The 23,332-nt window shown below is 41.7% G+C and overlaps 1 protein-coding gene across 1 annotated transcript in view; it reads left to right on the top strand.

The window, feature by feature from the left end:
- Positions 1–23,332, top strand: part of TRPC3 (transient receptor potential cation channel subfamily C member 3) — a 61,873-nt gene that overhangs the window by 19,585 nt on the left and 18,956 nt on the right. The window contains exons 3-5 of the mRNA XM_054028908.1: positions 8,195–8,380; positions 18,785–18,949; positions 23,017–23,233. Of these exons, the coding sequence (XP_053884883.1) occupies positions 8,195–8,380; positions 18,785–18,949; positions 23,017–23,233 (568 nt within the window). The remainder of the gene's footprint in view (positions 1–8,194; positions 8,381–18,784; positions 18,950–23,016; positions 23,234–23,332) is intronic.

The raw sequence follows: 23,332 nt of genomic DNA, 5'->3' as shown, positions 1-23,332 counted from the left end.
TAGACACAACCCCCCTCTCATACCTAGACAACAGCAAGATTCATTTAAACAGAAATTCATGAACTGTTCTCAAAGCCTATGGTAAATTGCAGCTTGTCTCATTTCCTGTTTGCACTCTCTGCATTTCACTTTCTGGTTACATGTAGCAGCACCAGCAGCTCAGTAAGCAGCTTTGGGTGTGGTTCCCTACAGAGTGGGAGTGTTGGCTACACATTTAATGAGGGGTGGTTTAAAAATGTTTTGGGGCTAAATTTCCAAAAGCAGACATGCTTAATTGAATGTGCACAGTTGGGTATGTGAAAAGCCCAATGTAGCTGCATAACTGCTTATTTGCACAAGAAAATACTGATGTACACATGCAAATCAAGGTTTGCACAAACATAGTGGAGTTTGTTTGCATGCAGTTTAGTGCACTCAGTCTTGAAAATTAGATTTTTAATGGGGGATAAAAGTTAGTGTTTATTTCACTGCTAATGAAACTGATTTCTTCTCAAATTTATGGAATAAGAATTCAAAGGAACCAATGAAACCTGATTTTTGTTGAAGTTACAAGACACTAAGGTGGCCAAATATAAATACTGAAAATAGAAAGGAAAACTGAAGGCTCCTAGGTATATTTGACTTCTTTATCTTTTCCCTACTTCCAACTCCTCCTTCTAGTGTTTCCCTTTCCACTCTTCCTCTGCTGCCTTTGGTGTGTCTTCTTTATCACTGCCAGTGTGGGTTTCCACTTCTTGCCCCTGTGGTAGGATTTTGCCTTTCTCGTCTCAGCACCTGTGTGTGGTTCTATCTTCTCTCTCCCTCCCTTCTTCTTTCTTCCTTTTCAAGTTCCCCTATTTGGGATTTCCCCTTCCCTTGTCCTTTCCCTCTCTGCCCACTCCCTGCGGTTCCCCCTTTTTCTTTCCTTCTGTGGGGTTTTCTTGTCTTCTACCTCTATGTAGTTCTTCCTCTCTCCCTGATCTGGTTAAGCGAGGTTGGTCTCAGATGAAACTGCAGATGGCTATCTCTGGAAGCCAGCTGAGGGATAAACAAAGCAATAGCATGAGCATCTTGTAGCCCCAGCAGCAGCATGAACTCCTGGAGGCCAGAACAAGAATTGCAGTAATTCCTCCCCTCCCCTACTCCAAGTTCTCACTAGTAGGGTTAAGCAACAAGGTTCAGGATAGAAGTCAGAAATTCCACATTGTCCCAGATAAATCAGGACTGTTGGCAAGTATTGAAAAACATTCATTCCATTAAAAACATTCATTCCATACCAAATTTTAATCTTTTAAAACAACTGATTAGATTCTCTTCTGTCAGGGAGATACAGCAGCCATGATTAGGTCTTCAATAACATTTTAGAAGCTTTAGAGAGGATTAGAAGGAAAATGGTGATGCTGAGAAAGACCTTGCTGTGACTAAGTCATGATAGTCATAGAATATGAATTTTGCTCCAGTAGTGGATTTGCACCAAATTTGATATTTAAAAAGCTTTTCTGACCAATGTATCTGCTCAGAAAGAATGTTTAGAAGTACAATGACACTTTTGAGGCACATAAATGTGGTGGTTAGATTTCTTTCTTTCTTTTTTTTTATGGAAAAGATCAACTATGAAGAGTTAGAGTATGCTATACTACAAGAAGAACCAGGCTAGCACATGTTTTTTATGCAGTGGCTGGGGCACTGTGTACTACCACTTTTTCATTGCTAGACTTTATAGGAAAACACAGTTCTGTAACTGTGGCTTGACCTATGGTGCAACATTGTTCATAACCATGGTTATAGAATCATGGTTTTCCCATCCACATTTGCATCAAACTTGTTAGAATACAAATACCGCCAACCATTGTAGATCCCTGCTCTTCTAGTTTCAGCAGGCCTTAGGACACTGCAGTTAGTTATTGGTTTCTTACTTGTATAGTTCTTAAAGTATCTGAGCACTTTGCAAAACATTACGTTCATAGTCCCAAAGAGCTTCTAAGTCCATCTGTTTGCATCATCTTATTGATAACTGATTGGCTGAGACTTATTTTTAGACGTTTTATATTTCTCAGATAAAATAGATTATAAGTGGTTGTTTTACATTTTTAAGTTTTTATCATGGGACAATGGAAGGCTTTCTAGCAGTCAGATCAGCTGACAGCCCTTTGGTATAATGAGTGATAAAAGTTAAATATGAACCTACAAAGGGATGAGGTTGCTAAAAATGGCAATGCTATAATTTGGTTTACATATAATGGTATTAGGCTAAATGCGCTCATATAAACTTTAGCAAGAATTGCACTTGCTTTCACCAGGGCTGAATTTGGTCCTTCAGGTCAAGGATCAAAGAGCTCTCTAGTCCCACTTTATATAGGACAAATTCCTACACTTGGTTGTGCTTGAAGCTCCCATTGAAACTGATGGAAGATATGGATATGCATTTAAGGGCAGATATCCCTTTTCCAAGTCAATTAACGTAGTCTTCCTTAGCTGAACTAATAAAGAGCATTCAAACTTCTACATTTAGAACCAGATTTTAAGAGCTCGAATCAATATGCATTAATGTATACAAATTTGTGTTTGATTTGTGCATGAAGTTCTTATAACTCACACAAATTGGGTATTTATGCACATGGTCTAAATAGCCATTTTTATACTTTCCAAGTTTGCATGTGCACTTGCACCAGTTGTGTGAGTGAATTAGTTATGCAATTCTATGTGCCCCTGTGCTCTGGCCATTTTGAAAATATGGATCATAACATATATATACACTATATATATACATTTTTATTTGAATAAATACTTTTGTTATTTAAGAACTTGTTACAAATTCTTAAAATGTTTACTGCATAAATTGTTAAATTGATGCCTAAATATGTATATGTATAATGTGGCTAAGTGATGGTTTCAGTGGAGTGAAACTAAATTTTAATTTCCTAGCTTTTTTCTTTTATTTTTCAAAAATAGCTTTTCACTAACAGCTTTTTCCATTAAATGTCCATGTTCTTTTAAGAAAAAAGAAAAGCAAATGAATGCTTAGATGGTAAAGGAAGTTGTGTGAGCTGCTTGCATGGTACACTATTATTTTCAGATTAGAACTCCTTTACTTCTCAGCCAATTTCTTCATTTAGTAAATCCCACATTCATCACTCAGATCTATGTACATATCAATAAAGGCATTTTAAAGTGCAAGAAAAAGCCTGGTCAGTTTTCTCAGAACTAAATTAAATTGTATTCATGCAAGGACAAAATTTGGATCTTGCTGCATAAAAAATGTCATTTGGATAACTCAAAAAAAGCCAAACTAAATTTTACTAAACTTTAAAAAAATCAGCATTGAACAGAGAACAGGCCTAATTATGTCAGAGCAAAGACTGATTGTTCTAAAAAATTTTAAGTGCCGGAAAACAGAATTTAGGATGGCTGTGATTCCTCTCCCATCAATATAATGCTGTTACTGCTGGCAATGAGGTTTTACGTAGGTGCATCCTCCCACACACTATCAGTTGCAGGATCTGAGCCATAATTTGTGGCCTTATGTTTCCTGTATGGCGTGCTGGGTGATAACATGAGAGGATTCCATGTTTCTAAAACTAAAATGCCTGTTTATTAAGAGAGCTATGTACAGAGATGCTGCAACTGACGCTACCTTTGAAGCTAGGGTTGCCAACTTTCTACTTGCACAAAACTGACACCCTTGCCCCGCCCCTCTTCTGAAGCCCCGTCCCTTCTCTTAGGCCCCGCCCCTGCTCACTCCATCCCTCCCTCTGTCACTCGCTCTCCCCACCCTCACTCACTCGCTCATTTTTACCAGGCTGGCTCGGGGTTTGTGTGCGGGAGGGGGTGAGGGCTCCGGCTGGGGGTGCAGACTCCGGGGTACGGCCAGAAATGAGGAATTCAAGGTGTGGGAGGGGGCTCCAGGCTGAGGCAGTGGGTTGGGATGCAGGAGGGGGTGAGGGCTCCAGCTGGGGCTGAGGGCTCTGGGGTGGCACCAGGGATGAGGGGTTTGGGGTGCAGGAAGGGGCTCTGCGATGGGGGATGGAGCTGAGGGGTTTGGATATGGGAAGGGGCTCCGGGCTGAGGCAGGGGATTGGGGTGTGGGAGAGGGTACAGGCTCTGGGCTGGGGGTGTGGGTTCCAGGGTGGGGCTAGAAATGAGGGGTTCAGGGTGCGGGAGGGGACTCCATGCTGGTTGAGAGGGGTGGGAGGGCTCGGCTGAGGGTGCGGGCTCCGGCTGAGGGTGCAGGCTCTGGGGTGGGGCTGGGGATGAGGGGTTTGTGGTGCAGGAGGGTGCTCTGGACTGGGGCAGAGGGGTTGGGTGCAGGTGGGGTGTGAGTGCTGTCTGGGGTGCAGGCTCCGAGGTGGGGCTGGGGATGGGGATGAGAGGTTTGGGGTGATGGAGGGTGCTCTGGGCTGGGACCGAAGGGTTTGGAGGGTGGGAAGGGGATCAAGGCTGGGGCAGGGGGTTTAGGTGCTGAGATCAGGGCCGGCTCTGCCTTTTTTGCTGCCCCAGGCAAAAAAGCCTCCCGCCGCCCCCCCGAACGCAGCAGGGGAGGGCGCCGAGCCCGGCCGCGGGCCGCTCTCCCCAACTGGCCGGAGTGCCAGGGGCAGGGCGGCGAGCCCGCCGCGGCTCCACTGGCGGCCAGAGCGCCAGGAGGAGGGCAGAGAGCCCGCTGCGGCTCCGCTCTCTCCGGCGGCCAGAGCGCCTGGAGGAGAGCGGAGAGCCCACCGCAGCTCCGCTCTCCCCGGTGGCCAGAGCGCCGGGAGGAGGGCGGAGAGCCCAGCCGGGGCTCCGCTCTCCCCAGCAGCCAGAGCGCCGGGGGGAGAGCAGTGAGCCGGCTGGGGCTCCACTCTCCCCGGTGGCCAGAGCGCCGGGGGGAGGGCGGCGAGCCCGGCCAGAGCTCCGCTCTCCCCAGTGGCCAGAGCGCCGGGGGCCGCACCGCGCTGCCCCCCTCCAGGTGCCGCCCCAAGCACAAGCTTGGTGGGCTGGTGCCTGGAGCTGGTCCTGGCTGGGGTGTAAGGGCTCCAGATGGGGGTACAAACTCTGGGGTGGGGCTGGATATGAGGGGTTTGGGGTGTAGGAGGGTGCTCTGGGCTGGGACTGAGAGGTTCAGAGGATGGGCATGGGATCATGGTTGGGACAGGGGGTTGGGGCATGGGAGGGGGTCAGGGGTGCAGGCTCCAGGCGGTGATTACCTCAGGTGGCTCCCAGAAGCAGCGGCATGTCCCCACTCCAGCTTCTATGCGGAGGCGTGGCCAGGCGGCTCGGCACGCTGCCCCTTCCCCAGGCGCCGCCCCTGCAGCTCCCATTGGCTGTGGTTACCGGCCAATGGGAGCTGCAGAGCTGGCGCTTGGGGTGCGGGCTGCACGCGGAGCCCCCTGGCTGCCCCATGGCTAAGAGCCAGAGGGGGGACATGCTGCTGCTTCCAGGAACTGCCGGGAGCCTGCCTTAGCCCCGCTGACCAGACTTTTAACAGCCCGGTCAGTGGTGCTGACCGGAGCCACGAGTGTCTCTTTTTGACCAGGCATTCCGGTCGAAAACCGGACACCTGGCAACCCTAATTGAAGCTATATGCATAGTGACCGGCTTCTTGGTGCCTCCTCCAAACTCTTCTCTCTTGCAACCTGTGCTCCTCCTTCCAAATTCCATGCAGGTTGCTACTCCTTATATTATTAACAAAATGTTAAGTTTTAATTTCCTTTCTTATGCCTGTTGTTTTAACTCCAAATGATTCTGTACATGGTGATTAATGTGCTTTCCTTTCCACCATTTATATAAATGCCTATTTAGTTGTAGTGAAAATGGTAGCAACTGTCTTTAAGTAGCAAATTAATTATTTAAGGGAAACCTTTCAATTTCTTAATTACTGATATGCAATGCTTTTGTTTTTGGAAATTAGAAAATAGTACAAATAAATACTGTATAACACTGCTGTGTAGAGCAACTTTCCAAAACATATTACAAAAAGCTAATTCAGTTAAAAAATTAACAAAACTAATAGCAGAAGGGGAAAGAAATTGAGGTGCTTAAACAAGGGAAAAGATATGTTTGCAGATGGGCAGACGGTAAAGCTGAGATATATAGGAAGGGTTTTCCAGCTGACAGGAGTTGCAGAGAGGAAAGATCTCACATGAAGAGTGTTCAGAAGATGGAGTGTGTGAAAAGAAAGAGAGAATGCCAGTACTAGATGCATAGAGAACAGTCAGTATGAAGAGACAAAGGATTCACATTGGTCCTTTTATAGCCTATAGGAAAAACTAGCTGGAGCAAATGATTGGGGGATTTTAAAAGAAAAGGGAGTACAATCTTGAATTGGGTCCTGAAATGAATGATGGACTGTTTATGCAACTGATAGGATCATATTTCTTTGTACTTGTGGGAAGATGGCCAACTGCACCTGTATATGAGGGAATCAAGTGCTGAGTCTTGGCGAGGCCACTGAGGAAGGTGTTAGAGAAATCAAGGTGAGGACATGAAAGCATGAATGAAGATTTCAAGAGAAGTGGAACTGAGATATAGGCATACATGGGTAATGTCACAGAGGTGATAATAGGCAGATATGCAGACATAAAAGTTTGCAGAAAGAAGGTTCAAGGTTAGGCATTACACTAAAATTATGTACAGAGGTTGGATCAACAATATTGAGATGCAGCCACAAATTTCCTGTGAAGATAAGCAAAGAGGGTGAACAGATGGAAATTGTTAAAGGCTTTGACAGATATGAACAACTGAGTGTTACCAGTGTGAAAGTAGCAGCTACAGTTAACGGTAGAAATAAGATGACTCAGTGGGAGGAGGTAAATTGAAAAGGGTAGAAGAGTCAGCAATGTGCTATGCACTGCATAGAACAGGGGCTTACGCACAGAAAAGCTGTCACTGCAGCACTCTAGAAATAATAGTTTGACAGGTATAAAGGTGGGATCTCGACACACCTGCATAACAATGGGTGTAGTCCAGGAGAATAGAGTAGCCCACAGTGTCTAAGGAAGCAGTGAGGTCACAGAGAATGAAAAGAGTCCCAGAGACAGCAGAAAGAGAAAAGTATTTAACTATATACAATTGAGAGATTCCCATGCTATCACCTGCACTAAACCCAGACTGAAAATGGACAAGCATATTGTAGTGCAAAACTGGAGAGATGAGAAAATGCTACTTCTTCAAGTGCTTTTTAGAAAAAGAGAAATTAGAACACTACGGGGTCCCATCTATGCTGCGAGGAGGGAGGCAATGGGCAGCCTAGGTAAACAGGTTAGAGCACTGTTCTAAACAACACTGTCCAGGCAAACCATGTTTAAGTTGTGTTAAACTACATTTAAAACTAGTTCAGATAACACAGTGTTAATTTCCAGTACTGGGGACTTTAAAAAGAATCTCTGAAGCAAAGGAAGGTTTTTTAAGAAGGGGGGCAGATAGTGAGACATTTTAGAGACTTGGGGAAGGTAATAAAGACAGCAATTATTGACAGTAATGGTAGTGGAGGGAGAAACAGTGGTGGAAAATGAACAAACGAGAAGAAAGGGCAAGGGATTAAGAAGGTAGATAGTTTTGTGAAGGGACTGGTTCGTATCAGACATATGCAAGAGGTACATAGGAGAGAGGGGAGAGGAAAGGAAGGGAAAGGTATATAGGGAGTGCTGGAGAAGACAAAAATTATTGCAATTTGGAATTTCTCAGAAATGCTGGGGAAATGATGAGAGGGAGAGAGGAATAGAGAAAAAAATGAAAAGTAAGAACAAGGATTATCAGCACCTTTAGCAATGATGGAGGAACAGAAATTAGATTTTGTAGCTCAAATGGTGATCTCTGTAGAATGTATCTGGCACTTAAAAATACATTGGCATTTTTTGCAGCAGTAAGGTTAATAAGTCCAGGGTTCTGGTCTCCAATTTGGGCAATTCCATTTTACCACTGAAATTTCCTTAGCTCTTCCATTTTGATTCAGGATTCTTCTTCACTTGTCCTAAACCTTTGTGTAATATTGTAGTGCACTGTTAAACGGTTGCCACCTCAGAGGTGGTCTGTTGCCTTTTAGTAAAGAGTGAAGTGATTGTAATATATAATATAGTACAATATAAATTTGTAAAGTACTTAGAGATTCACAGGATGTAAAGTACAATATAAATATGACACTATTAAGCTTTCATTAATTTGTCCATATTTCCTTATTGTCAGCTGCTAAGCAAACCCATCTTGTGAGTCAAAGGCTATTATTTTTTAACTTCCTTTTCAGAATGACTATCGCAAGCTGTCTATGCAATGCAAGGACTTCGTGGTTGGTGTCCTTGATCTCTGCCGAGACTCTGAAGAGGTAGAAGCCATTCTAAACGGGGATTTGGATGCTGAGCCAGTTGAAACACAGAGGCACAGAGCTTCACTGAGTCGTGTCAAACTAGCCATTAAGTATGAAGTAAAAAAGGTAACCGTGTAACCAGCACGTTTAGACAATGTTGTATGTGAATGCATTGTATCATATTCTGCATGTATTAATGGACTGACAGTAAATTATCTTAAGACAAAATATGTGGGCCAGATTCGCAGCAGGTATAAACTAACACACACAAAAACCCTCCAATGGAACTATGTCAGTGTATACCAGCTGAGAATTTGGCCCTGCATTTTTAATGACAGAAATAGCATGTGCCAGAAAGATGATATATTTACACAAATTACAGTCGGTGAAATCCTGGTCTCATCCAAGTCAATGGCAGTGAAGATTTCAGTGGGGCCAGCATTTCACTCCGTTAATGTAGCTATGTGCATGAGTCTTCTTGCCAATCCCTGTGATAGCATTTTAATCAAAAGTGAAGGCTGTAGCCACAACAGGATTTCTTTCATGTTATCATAAAAGGGCTATTTTGTTAGTGTTTTTTTTTAAATGTTATATTTACTTGCTACTTGCAGTATTGGAATTGATCAAATAAATTATATCATAAGCTGCTTGGAAAGTCTTGCATCTGTCCACTAGGATAGCTGTCTACACATATTTTTCTTTTTAAGGAGAGCCTTCATTTCACTGCTCTGAAAGAGAACACATTTCAATTGTTACTCTGTTTCTTTATCATATTTTTGAAGGCATCATATAGCACCAAACAGCTCATCTGCAAATGTGTTGCTGTTAATCAAGCAGCCTTATAGAAAAAAATTCTGTCTGACTTGTAGTGTCTTCTGTTTAAATAAATCAGAGTGCGTTCAATTGTGGAAATATGCACTTCAGTTTTATTGTCAGTTAATCAATTAGTTTATTCATATGTTTTTGTAAATACTCAAAGCATGGTATATCTGCAGTGGATACCAATGGCAAAGATTTTGTTTGCCATAAAAATACTTTATTCTGTGAAATGAATATTCTTTACAGCCAGAAATACAACGCTGTAGAATGCAACCGGTTAGTTAAATGTTTATCAGTTCATTGTATGCAGTGTAGTTGTAGCTGTTTCAGTCCCAGGATATTAGAGAGATAAGGTGGGTGAGATAATCTCTTATTCGACCAACTTCTGCTGGTGAGAGAGATGCTTCTGAGCTCTTACAAGAGCTCTGTCTCTCTCACCAACAGAAATTGGTCCCATAAGAGATTACCTCACCCACCTGGTTTTATCAATTCATTATCATGTAAAGAAATTTTAGCAGCACATACAGAAGAAATATAGCGACAGCTATATTTTATTTATTGGATGACTTATGCTGATGGTTGTGTGCAGAGGCAGGATAAAATTACCATAACAAAAATACTGCTATTTTCACAATGTTATGATTTCCCATTTAATTTTTTTTTAAATCCCCACAAAAATATGGGAATTCCCAACTTTTCAAAATTCCCATTTTTCACTTTATTTACCCACTTTTCCACTAGCTATGGTTATAAGCTTTTCCAACAGGGTGAAATACATGAGTAATCATCATACAGTTTTGTAAAAGTGTAAAATCTTCAAGTGAAGGAAGTTGCTCACCACAGGTGTCCTTTTCTGGTTGGGCACAGGTGTAGCAAGGCTACTTCTTCTCTGGCACCGCCCCTGATGTCAGCTACTCCAGCCCTGTGGTGGTCTGCTCTCCTTGTACTCCAACCCTCTGCCTAGGTCACACCTTTCTGTCCACCCCTTTTGCAGTTATATAAAGAGCCCTAATGGGGTTGTCCTGTTGGTTAGGTGATAGGCCTTTAGGATCTTCCCTTGCCCAGGTTCTCCCTGTTAGGGGTAGGGTTTATGCCTTCTGCCCTCTTGGTGGTAGGGGAACCAGGGCCTGCCCTTTCTAAGTCCTGTGCCCAAAAGAGCTGTACTGCTGCCGCCCTGGATCACTTTCTTACCAGTCCCCTCTTTCCCAACAGGTAAAATAATAAACAGTAAATAACTGACATCAAAGGTAAAGTCTCAGATCTTCTGAGTGTTGCAAGTCTCTCCCTTGTGGCTCTGGTATTGTCTCTGCAACCAGAGCCTCGGGCAACAGGACCTCTCCCACTGCTCCTTCCCAAGAGCTCAGACTGTAGTCAGTTCCCTTCACTGTCTGCTCCTCTACTAAGCTGGCCTGTTCCCCTTTTGATCTCCTCCTCCAAGCTGTGTGTGCTTTGCAGATAGGGTGCGGTGGGCACCTGGGGCCAGAGCAGCTGCTTAATCCCTTTCTTTCCAGGCTGGTGTTTGCACAACCTGTCATACTTCAAAATTGGGGAAAACCAATATAATTCTTCGCAAACTTCACAATTCTTGACACATGTTTAATGATGGGAACAGGAACCTCTCGCTAGATCAGTGGTTCAAAGCTAGCCAATATGAACATGGTCTAAAAGCCTAGAAGGGATTGGTAGAGACTCAGCCCTGGTCTACACTGTGGGGGGGGGGATTGATCTAAGTTACGCAACTTCAGTTACATGAATAACGTAGCTGAAGTCGATGTACTTATATCTACTTACTTCACTATGGTGAGTCGACTGCTGCCGCTCCCCCGTCAACTCTGCCTGTGCCTCTCGCTGAGCTGGAGTACAGGAGCCGACGGGAGAGCACTCGGGGATCGATTGCTGCCCACCGATCCAGCCGGTAGTGAAGACATACCCTGAAAGTTCTTTACCATCTGCTGTCTTTTCAATGCTTTGTTAAATGAGCTGTCTTTGTAATCAAGTCCCAGTAGACAAGCATCTTCACTGCAAAAAATCACCATCACTATGGTATTTTTCTTTGCATTCTCAGCAGAGAGAGAGAGAGAGAAAGAAGATTTCTCAGTCTCAATGTCCATTCAGTCTCCTCACATCGAGTTGAGGAGCACATTAAGAGGGTGTCACGGAGTGCATGTTTCTGGTGCACACACTGTACCTGTTCTGTAGATAAATTAAAGGTTTTAGGTCCTAATCTTGGGCCATTCCACTGGCACAACAGGACCTAAACCCAGTGAATTGGTGACCATGGTGACCCCAGAGAATCTGTGCTGGTTATGGAGATCCTCAGATGGGGTAAAGTCACCGTAGTTATGCCTATGCCACTCCCAACAGATGGCCAGGACAGAGAGCATGATAAGGAGAAAGGGGGCATGGCCAGGGAATCTCTACCCTGGGAGGGCCCCTTGGTGCTGTAATAGCCTCTTGGGGCCATTGGCAGCTGGTGCAAGTTGTAACAGCCGTCAAATTGCAGAGCAGATTTGGGTTTGGGGGGTTGCAAAAGGACCTTTGCCCTCATACCCTCAACTTTGTGTTAAACAGGCCTTGGCTTCACACAAGGAAGTGGGGTAACATTTTGAAAAATGCATAAGTGAGGCACGCCTGAAAATTTCACCCATAGTCCTTAGCCTCCCATATTTCTGTCTGGACTTCTGAGTTCATCTACAAAAGAAAAGTGAACTTCTGCGAGACAAAAGTACAGCCAAGCATTGCTAGGATTGCAGCTCCATGTGATAATTAATGAGAAAAAAAGCCTCTTTTTTAAAAAAAGAGTTAAAAGCTAATGTCCTCAGAAGCGCATTGTGTGGGAAATGCAGCTCATAACTCTGACTGTCCAATAGAGTGCCTACACTTACTATCCTATGCACTGCATAAAAAAAACATAGCCCTGCTCCAGAAACAGGGTATGATTTTGAGGCTAATGATCAAGATAAAACTGCAGCCTCTCAAACAGCATATGTCCAAAGGAAGTAAAAGCCAGGAGAAACTCTTTAGCATAACTAGACTGGCTCACCATGCTAAGGAGTTGCTGCCATGCTGCTTGTCCTTCCTTATTGTGTGCTAGCTATCTCTGTATTTAAACTGCAAACAATCTCACAGAAGTTGCTCTCAATAGGCCAAATCCTGCAGTTCTTATTTAGGCAAAACCCACTACAGGAATGTTCAACTGAAATCAATGGGAGTTTGGCCAGAGTACTGTCCAGCCACTCCCCTCAGTGGCAAACTGCAGTCCATGGTCTAGCCACTTCCTTCAGTGGCTCCAGCACCTTGCATCAGGGCCTCAGTCTGCAGATCTCTGGCTGCAGTACTGCTCTGTCCAGGGTGCTTGCTGCCCTCCACCTACAAAGCAGCCAATCTTCCTCCCTTCTCAAGCTCCAGGGAGTGACTGCCCCTGCTCAGTTCTGCAGCTCTTCTTATATGGGCCAGCCCGACCCTGATTGGCTGCTCCTATAAGCCCTTCTGTGATTAGCTGTCTCCTACACAGCCTCCCTAGGGTAGCTTTTAACCTCTTTTCTGCCAGTGTGGGGCAGATGCATCATTACAGGGACTTAACACAATTCATGGGAATGTTAAAAATGAATGATGTAATTCTATAATTACATCTACTCATACAGAAAAATAGATATGTATTACAATTTGCATTGTTACCTGAATTTTCATAGTCGGTAAACTAAATGAAAACTGAATAGTGGTTCTCTGTTAACTATCTACAAGATGTGAAAGTCAAAAACAGCTATATAAAATTGGCTTATCAGATCTGGCCTCTGTGCCTATTCAGAGTTTAATGGGAGTTAGGGTGACCAGATGAGATGAAGAAAATATCGGGACACCAAGGGGGGCAAAAAAAAAAAAAGCCGAGTGATCCCGGCGGCACAAAATATTGGGACAAAAATTGCATCCCGACCAGAGATCGGTCGGGATGCGGGACAAACAGCTCAAAATCGGGACGGTCACCCTAATGGGAGTGGGATTGGGCCCTAAAATAGATAAATGTAATGAAAGATGAGGTGGATGCGGGTGTGAGAATGTGAGATAGCAGAAATGCAGAAATCACCAGTGGAAGGGGTGATGTGGTTGGAAGAGAGTTTGAGCTGTAGCATACTGAAGAGATTGTAGGGGGGAAAGCTGAGAAGATGGAAGCCAAAGAAGAGATTGCAGTGGTGAGGTTAGAAATGACCAAAGCATGAATTAAAATTTTGGTAGTGGATCCAGTGGGTTTCAGAGCCGTTATAGGAGAAGTGACAAGATTTGGTGAGGGATCCTTATCTTCAAGGTGCTCTATGATCTGGGCCCAGGATGTTTAAAAGACCACCTAAAGCGCCAGGATGAAGACTGTGGTCAATTACAACGCTCCGCTAGCACAACGAAGCCTTCTCCAGTAAGAGTTGTCTGTGTGGGAGCCAGAGCTTTATTTAGAGGTCCCCCTGAGATGTGGAGTGAACTCCCCCAAGATCTAAGGGCCATCACAAACCTTACCACCTTCCATTTCAAGTGCAAGGCACATTTTTTGACCTTGCCTTCTTTGACATAAATATGTAGCAACATGTATATTTATAACAAAACCAAAATTCTCTAAAATCCTACATGAACAAGACACTCCACTGTACACGCTTTCCCCGGGAGAGGATGAGAAAATAAACAACAAATGACAGATGTGTAGTCATGTTGCTTAATGCACTACTGGAAAGTGGTCAGATACTATGGTAATGAATATGGTTTAAAAACCTACATAAAATAGAATAAAGGGGAGATAATGCAGTTGTCAATGGTTAAATTCACCTCTAATCTCCTCTTGGCAGCTCTTTGATCTGTTTCCTGAAGGGAACTTGCATAACAGTTGACAATACTCTCTTCCCCACTTGGTCCTCTCTCATGTCAGTGAAGAAATAGAGAACATGGGCAGTTTTCCTCTTAATGTCAAATCAAAATGCTACTAGACCATTAGCAACAAGCCTACTGGGTGGCAAGACTTGTCTGTGGATGCGTATTAGAAGTGTGCTTGCACTGGGGGACTTCACTCTCCAGGACCAGGACCCCTGTACCTCCCGAGCATAATAACTATTGGAGTAGAGGGGCTGTTTCTTCCCAGTCCCCCAGATATTTGGGGTGAGGCAGGTATTACTTCCCCTTTCCCCAAGATTTTTTAGGGCTGGCTTAAATACAGTTTTGGAACTAGAAGTAACCTGTTGACTTCAGTCTTTCTCTGCTGCTCAAGATGAACCTGCTGCTTCCTGCTGGGTGCCCCTGCTGGTGAACAGTGGACCTATCTGTGCAAAGAGTGGGGCTTATTCTTGCAAAAGGAAAGAGCACAAGAAAACTAGAACTCAAAACAAGCCAAATTCCAAATAAAATAATATGTGTGTGTATTTTTTCAAAATGGGCAAGGTTGCTAATTAACTCAGGATGACCCTCACTTTTCTAAGTGGTGACGGTTAGTTAAGAGACCAGATGTACATTAAGCTCTTAATGACTTTTAGCTCTTGATCTGCCATTCCATTGTAAGCAGAAAATGCTTTACTATGTGATTTAGTTGGCACATGAGTCACACACCAGCATATTTAGAGAATTTTCTTTCTAGCAAAGTGGATTAAAAGGTGAAGATCACTTCCCTGTTTAAAGCCACTGCATCAAATTAACATTTTTCTCCCTAAGAGATGAAAGATTTCCTTGTCTTCATTACCTGCCTCTTGATTTAATTTTTGTTAAGAAGCCTGCCCTATTTTACTATAAGCATTTTTAAATTATATTTGACATTAAGTGGAAGTTAGCTTGCAAGAGAGTTGGCAAGCAACAATGAATGGTACCTTATGATCTCAACAGAGAATGAAGATGTAAAGAAGAAGTAGTAACGTAGATGTACAATGCTTACATTATATTGATTTAGTTTGAGGAACTCAGTTCAAACCGCAAAATGCAGTCTGAAACAATCTGTCTAAGCTACATAGAGAATTAGCTAGCGTGTGTACAGGAGTACTGTATGTTGTTATCAGAACAATTTAAAAAAATTGTGAAGACTCCTATAATTTTCTAATTTAGTGGCAAGCTATCACAGATAGGCAGGATCTGTGCTATGCCCCAGCTTTTGCACAGTCTTCTGGAGGAACCAAATGTGTGCCTGACTCCCCAGGGGTCTTACTCTTCTTTCAGGGTAGGCCATACAGCCTCGCCACTTCCTAGGGAGAGCTACTGGGCTCCAGCACCCCTGCTTCACACGCTAAGCTCTACCCAGTGAGTCCAACTGAGAGAGACTCCTGATAGAGACTTGTACACTCTTCAGGGACTAGTGCACCCCAGCCAGTATTGTAATGACATCCAAACAGCATTTTCAAAACAGAGTAGGATTTATTAATGAGGTGGAACACAGCATAGGAAGTCCTTAGGTTAGCATAGAGAAATGAAGGTTAAAGCATAGTCCATTCTGGTCAAGCCATAATTCACCAGCCAATCTGTAGTGAACTACATTTTCAGGCTCTGTCTTTCTGACTTCCTCTTTAATCAGTCCCCATGTGCGAGAGAGCTCAAGTTTCTTCCAGTGACCACACTTATGCTCTCCTACCTCACACATCCCAGTCCTTTGTTTTCAAGTTGGGGGTCTCTGCTCAGCTTCCCTCTTGAGAGTGTCAATCCAGGAGTCATTGGAGCTTGCATTGTCTCTTTAGACCCCTTATTGAGCTGGGATGGTTTTGGCCAGTTTCTTAATGACTCTATTCATTGCACCCAGACAGGGAGGTAACACACCTATGTCTCTTAGTCCGCCCTGAGATCAAACTTAATCCTTTTCTCCCAACTGGGTAGCAATGTAAAGTATGGGGAAAATTGAGGCAAACAAAGGATTCATAAAAATATTTAAAAATATTCTTACTTTGTTACACAAGTATTGGCCAATTTAACTACTTTATAAATATTACAAAGTAAGCATACTTTGCTCTTGAATAGTACTTCTCATCTTTAAAGTGCATGGCAAACATTAATTGAATCTTCACAACACCATGTGAGACAGTCTGTCTCAGATAAATGCTATTTATTATCTTCATTTTACAAATGGAGAAACTGAGGTTAAAAGTCAGACTTGCCCAGAACTAGAAAAGGAATCAGTTTTAGAGCAATGAGGATGCTATTATTTTTGTGCTCACCCTGCTTAGTCTTGTGCACAACTTCACACCACTCTTGCACTACATGGCAGTCTTACTGTACATCTTCACAATAATATAGAAACACAAAGTCAAGGTTTAAAAAACAGTGCTAAACAAACTCACTTTTAAACAAAATCAAAACAAAACTGATTTTAATAGACTAAAGCTTAAAAGTTATCAAAACAAATGCAAGTGTCTTTCTTTTACACTACATTTTCTATTTCTTATATCAGTGTTTATTTGTAATAAATATTAAAATGGAATTAAGTACAGTACTCCACGCAGAGTTAGTCACAGCTTGTCAATATAGAATTACGTTTTGGTGAATATACCCTTCTCTATGTATATGTGAATCTCTTACTGATGCTAATGAAAGTAATGTGTGCATGCATCTACTTGTTGCAGATAAATATAATGTGCCTGAAAGAAGAAAGATCTCTGTACATTAACAGGAAATAGATCCCATAGGATGTCTCATTTTTGGATCTAAAGCTTTCATGTATTATTTCCATTAAACTTTCTGACAGACGGAAAAAAAGGCTGTGGAAACTACAAGACAGTAAACCTTGCATGAATGATAGCATCTGACAAGCAACCCAGTGCTAATGTTGTATTTATTAATAACAGTGATAATTAATAGCTAACTGGGAGAAGCAAGTTCCTACACTCAACTTGATAGCATTTCTCTGTCTGTCTGTTTCTGTCTGTTGTAGGACACTGATCGCTTCACTTGTATGCTATACATCTTTGCCTCACCTTTTGTCTAGTTTTTGCCTTTTTAGATTCTAAAGCGTAAGGGTGGAATTTTCAAAAGCACTTAGAAATGGCGTGGGAGTTTTACTATTCACCTCAATCGGAGTTAGGCCAGCACAGAAAGATTTGCAAATCCCATCCCAAATGTACACATTTGAGTGTCTGGAAGTTAGGCATGTTAATTCATTATTCAGGCACCTAAATAAGTAGCCTGATTTTAAAGATTTAGAGTTAATGAGAGCAGTGTATACTCAGCACCTCTGAAAATCAGGCCATTCTTATTTAAATGCTTAAATATGGATTTAGGTGCATAACTTTAAGCACTCAAGTTTTAAAATGTTGACCTGAGATCTTTTATGGCAGGGACTATGTCTCCTTATGTGTTTGTCCAACATGTAACACTATGGTGTCCCAATTCCGATTGGGGTTTTTGAGCACTACTGCAATCTAAATGAACAAATAAAAATAATGTGCACTGGACAAAAATAAAGTAAACCTCCCATATAAGAGATTTGCTCAAAATCAAATGATCTACTGTAACTAAACAGAACAGATTTTAGTATTTTTAGTTAAAACATACACCTCTCAGATCTCATTTGAGCCTCTGTAAGGTGTTGTTATGATAACAGCTCAGTAAAACTAGTAAATTAATAAATAAATGTAATTATAGCATAAAACTGCATAGTGGTAACAATCTCTATGTTCAAGAACCTTTTGATTTTTAAAATAATACAAGAGAAAGAATCATTTTTGGAAGACCATCAAACTACGCCATTTAATAGTATCTTTCAGCTAAGATATTGTTGAGGTCATGAATTTCTGTAAGAACAGAGGAAACATGATAATAGATTGTGATATCTATATTAAATGTTTAGAATAATTTATAACAAAGCATGTAACACAGTAAACGGAGAGTTCTGGTAACATTATGGACCACGAGAGTGGCTTTTCACTAGATTCCCAAAATGGAATTTCCTTGTATGACATCGTGGCAATTTTTGTTCGTTTTCCATAGAATTCCATTCCATTGGGATGTTTTGTTAGAAAAGTCCTGTGATTGCTTTCCATATTGTCAAGAAGTCAGATGAGTAGTGGTATCATGCCTTGTTGAGACTAATATAATTACACAGTGCCACTACAATACACATTACAATATAGCTTCTGCTGCTCAGTAGGAGTGTTCCAAACCTTATATTATAATCTTGCTGATTTATATTTCTTGTTTTAGTCCATTTTAAACTTAAAATGGGATATTTAGTGAAAGAGGTGCTTAATGCTTTCAAAAAGTAATTAGGTTTTCAAAAAGAAATTAGATTCTTTGTGTGTGGGAGTGGCAGGGGGCAGGGTTACAGGTGAGTTAGATTCAGATCTGAAAGTTCTGGGATCCATAGAAACACTTCATATAGATTGGAACAATTTTGGTCTGCTGGGGCTGAGCAATTTGTGAAAATGCATGAGAGCACTCAGCTCCGAAGGAGCTAGCCCATAATCTGTAGAGCCAAACTTGGTCTCAGATGTGAGGCTTTTGTTAAATTTAATGAGCGCTGCCCACATGTGCATCCAATGCAGAATTTGGCTCATTAATTCAGATCATCACTTCAGTTTCTATTCCTTCTCTTTTTTGTTTATTTATAAATTAACCAAAATGTTAGGAAAGGACAAAAAGAACATGCTTTTAAAGATCTAAATTAATACTTGTTATTTATTTATGTATTTGCTAATCCTGCATGTAATGTTTATATAATTCTTATTATAAATTGTATTGAACCTTAATTTTCTTTCTTTTTATCTACAGTTTGTGGCCCATCCAAACTGTCAGCAACAGCTATTGACTATCTGGTATGAAAATCTGTCAGGATTACGGGAACAGACCATAGCTATCAAGTGTCTCGTTGTGCTGGTTGTTGCATTGGGCCTTCCACTTCTTGCCATTGGTTACTGGATTGCACCATGTAGCAGGGTACAGATTTTTTATAAATTACATATTAAACACCTTGTACTGGTCCAGATGTTCCTTTTCAGTTACTGTCATCTTCAATGTAATCTTGCACTCCTAGTTTTGTATCACCTGAATTTTAACTGATTATTCAGATTTTTTAGAAATCGCAGCCTTGAACCAAATTCTCTTATTTTAAAGAGGGGATAAGATTGATCAAGTATGAGGAGGAAATGTTATTCTATGTGCAAGTAAATTGTGTTTGAGAACTAAGATATGTAATAAGCTCTCTCAGACTCCATGATATTTATGTTTGTTTTAATATTTTGGGTTAGATTCTCTCCATGATACCAGCTATGCACTTGAACTTGTACAAGTACTATGTACTTTTTGCTAATGACCACTTCCTACAGTGGCCCAAAAAGCTCTATATCAGTTCCTCTCAGCTGGCATCTCAGGGATCTGATTCTGCTCTCATATAATTCTATAGCAAAACTACCATTGACTTCAATGGTACAGGATTGAGCCCTAAATGAAATACTTGTTGTTGCTAAACTGTTAGGTCAGATTGCTTATAAAGGTGAATTGCAAAGCAAAATTTAAATGAAGCACAGTTTTCTAACCACACTGTGGGGGCATTCAGAAGAGAACAACATTTTTAACAAATCATTTCACATTTATATTTTCCCCGGTGAAATCATCCTGGTGTTTCTAGGTTCACAGATGATGTCACAACACAAATACCAGCAGTCTCACTGAAATCCATTCATTCCATGATATGTGTGATGTCAACCAAATGATGTATTCTGATATATCTTCAGTAAACCAGGAAGAACAAAAGAGGATTTCACAGAGAGAAGGTTTTTTTAAAGTTTATTTAGAACTTACTTCTTTGCGTAATGTCTTCCTGGCCCTTCCCCACAAGCTCGTTCAGATGGGGTATCCAGCACAGAAATCTGTGTTCCATTTGAGTTTATATTTTGCTTTGCAGTTCACCTTTAAGAGGTGATAAGATTCTGCGCACCCCATACATTTTAAAAGGAAACTGATGTTTTCTTTCCCTGGTCATTTATTTATTTGTTTATTTTAAAGATTAATCTTTATGAAATAGCATAATTGTTACTCAGATTATCTTCTGAAATGTCACTTCCCTTGATGAGCTGTTGTAAAGGTAACCCTTATAGCTGCATGGTAGACTGATGTCATGTAAACTCATGATCAGTTTTTTTTAATGTCTGATATGGAAAAAATGACATTTCTCCAGGAGCTTTAATTCCCACTGACAGAAACACTTGGCCGTTTTTGAATGCTCATGTGAAATCAAAGTATTGGGCGTACAGATCAACTGCTTAATACTGTAATTTAAAAATGCTTTATAAAGGTCAGGTACAAACAGGGGCTATTAAAGTCCTTTGTATAACTAGTGAATGTCAAATTAGTGCATACTTTACTGCTCAGCTCACTGAATCTGACCCCTGACTTCAGGTCCAGGAAAACCATGAGATAGGGAAACTACTTTAGACTCCTCACTCACTAAATTCACTGGCTTTCTTGTGAAAGGATATTGCTGTTAGTACAGAACTTCAGATGAGGTTTTAAAATCTCACATAATATTTTGTCTTATGTCATAATTAATACCATTCTTGGCCCTATGCTATTCAACATTTTTATAAATGACCCAAAAGAAAACAGAAAATAATCACTGATCAAGTTTACAGATGACACAAAAATTGGGGGAGTGATAAATAATGAAGATAGGTCACTGATATAGAGCGATTTGTATCACTTGGTAAGGTAGGTGTAAGGACACATGCATTTTAATGGGGTTAAATGAAAATATATACATTTGGGAACAAAGACTGTAGGCCATACTTACAGGATGGGGAACTCAATTCTAGGAAGCAATGAATCTGAAAAGGATTTGAGGGTTGTGGTGGATACTCAGATGAACGTGAGCTCCCAGTACAACGGTATAGCCAAAAAAGTTCATGTGATCCTTGGATGCATAAATGGGAATCTCAAGTAGAAGTAGAGAGGTTATTTTTCCTCTGTATTTGGCACTGGTGTGATTGCTGCTGTAATACTGTGTCCAGTTCTGGTGCACACAGTTCTGGAATGTTATTGAAAAATTGGAGAGGGTTCAGAGAAGAGCCACAAGAGAATCATTAAAGGATTAGAAAACATGCCTTACAGTGGCAGACTCAAGGAGCTCAATTTATTTATCTTAAGAAAAAGAAGGTTGAGGGGGGGACTTGATTACAGTCTATATGAACCTATATGAGGAACAAATATTTGATAATGGATTCTTTAATCTATTAGAGAAAGGTATAACACAATCCAATGGCTGGAAGTTGAAGACAAATTCAGGCTGGAAATAAGGTGTAAATTTTTAACAGTGAGGGTAATTAACCATTGGAACAATTTACCAAGGGTCATGGTAGATTCTCTAACACTACAATTTTTAAATTAAGATTGGATGTTTTTCTAAAAGCTATGCTCTAGGAATTATTTTGGGGAGTTTAGTGGCCTGTGTTATACAAGGGGTTAGAGCACATGATCACAATGGTCCCTATGAATACAACTGATATGTTTGAACTAACTTAGTATTACTCCCTTGCTATATTTGGGGAGCCAGATAATTCCTGCATCTTTGAGAGACGGTGCAGGGGTTGAGGCAAGAAGTTCTGACCACCACTAACCCTGCAATATCTCATGAAAGGACGGGGTAACAGTAGTCCTTACGTGCAGGGGTCTTCAGAGACTGCTCCGTGCATATATCCCCAAGGGTGCTATTCACTCCAAAAGGGGTTGGAAGGAAGCTGGGAGAGGAAACTGGTAGAAACTGTATTTCCTAAAATGCAGTCCCTCCTGGATTTCCCAATGGTGTGGGGTGGTTGCATCTCTGCACAGTCTCCACTTTAGGCCAACATCTAAATGACACACTGGTCCATAGTTACCCGAAGTCTTTGGGCCAGAATTTGATTGCTCTTTTGTGGGTGCATTACAGGAGGTTAGGGGGAAAGAATGCCCATCCCCCAAGAACCCTTTCACTGGCACTCATTGAGAGCATAAACTGGGGAGTCACAGCACCAACAGAGGTACAAGAACCCCCCCCCCCGAGGTTAGCAGTAGAATCCCTCCAGAAAAGGTGAGCAATGGCCCTGCCCCTTACCACACTGGCTTGTGGCACCGGGCTAGTGCAAATGGGATCACATGCTCCCTCTTTGTACAGGAGGTAGCAAATGCAGCTCCAGAGTGCTTTCCCTTCAGCTTCCCTGAAGTGTGCTGCTTCCTCTATCTTCTGCAGGAAGACTGCTGCTGGCCACTGCCACTGTTGTAATGCACCTCCACCCACCCCAAATGCAGCAACATTAATAGAGCCACTCTCTAGCCCACAGAGTGCTCTTTTAATCCAGATGAATTCATTTAAACATGTTAATATTTCTGAACTCGTTTTACTTTACTTTGTTGCTGTGTAAATTTTTTCAATTATTCTTTTAAAAAGTCTTGATCTGGGGGATATTTTATGCTCTGAATACATCATCCAGAGAAGAGTCTACTTTTCCTCAGGCATGATATAAATAATGCTTTGATGTTCTGATTTGCTGAACTCGATACAGCTAATTATCATAGGTAAACTAATAATGCCCTGAAAACTTTGAATATCTTCCCTGTTGGTAGAGAAGATATTTTGTTATCCACTTTTCCCTGGGCCTGATCCACCTCTCCATTGGCTTCCATGGGCATTAGATCAGGTCCTCTCTGAAAGTAGTGAATGCTGACATGGTGTGGATGTAATTCCAGAGAGGATACTCTGCAGACATTGTCTTCTATGTGATTATGGAGCATCAAAAATGCTGACTGACAGAACATCATCCTGTATGGGTTGCCTTCTTGAGACTACTGTCAGGAATGATACCATTGCATGACTGTTCAGTGCACTTAAAGGGTATCCCTAAGCAATAGTGGGTACTTTAATTCTAGTCCACCATTATCTGTAAGTGCCTCTTTATGCTTCTGAGCTGTATCATGCAAGGGAAATGATGTATCTTTTTTAAAAATGAGGGACTGGTTTTGTTTTGCCTTCACAGCTTGGAAAAATTCTCCGCAGTCCATTTATGAAATTTGTGGCACATGCAGCATCCTTCATTATTTTCTTGGGCCTACTGGTGTTCAATGCCTCAGACAGATTTGAAGGCATCACAACCCTCCCAAATGTCACTGTTACTGATTACCCTAAACAGATCTTTAGGGTGAAAACTACCCAGTTCACTTGGACAGAGATGCTGATCATGGTGTGGGTGCTTGGTAAGTATAGAATATTACTGCTTCACTCCAATTCCATGACAGATGTATTGTGTAGATAGACATTTTAAAAGAAAAATGCGAGGCCCAAATGCTGACCCC

This window comes from Malaclemys terrapin, chromosome 5 (assembly GCF_027887155.1).
Source record: "Malaclemys terrapin pileata isolate rMalTer1 chromosome 5, rMalTer1.hap1, whole genome shotgun sequence".
In the NCBI taxonomy this organism is placed as follows: Eukaryota; Metazoa; Chordata; order Testudines; family Emydidae; genus Malaclemys; species Malaclemys terrapin.
This window is presented reverse-complemented; position numbering and strand designations above follow the sequence as displayed.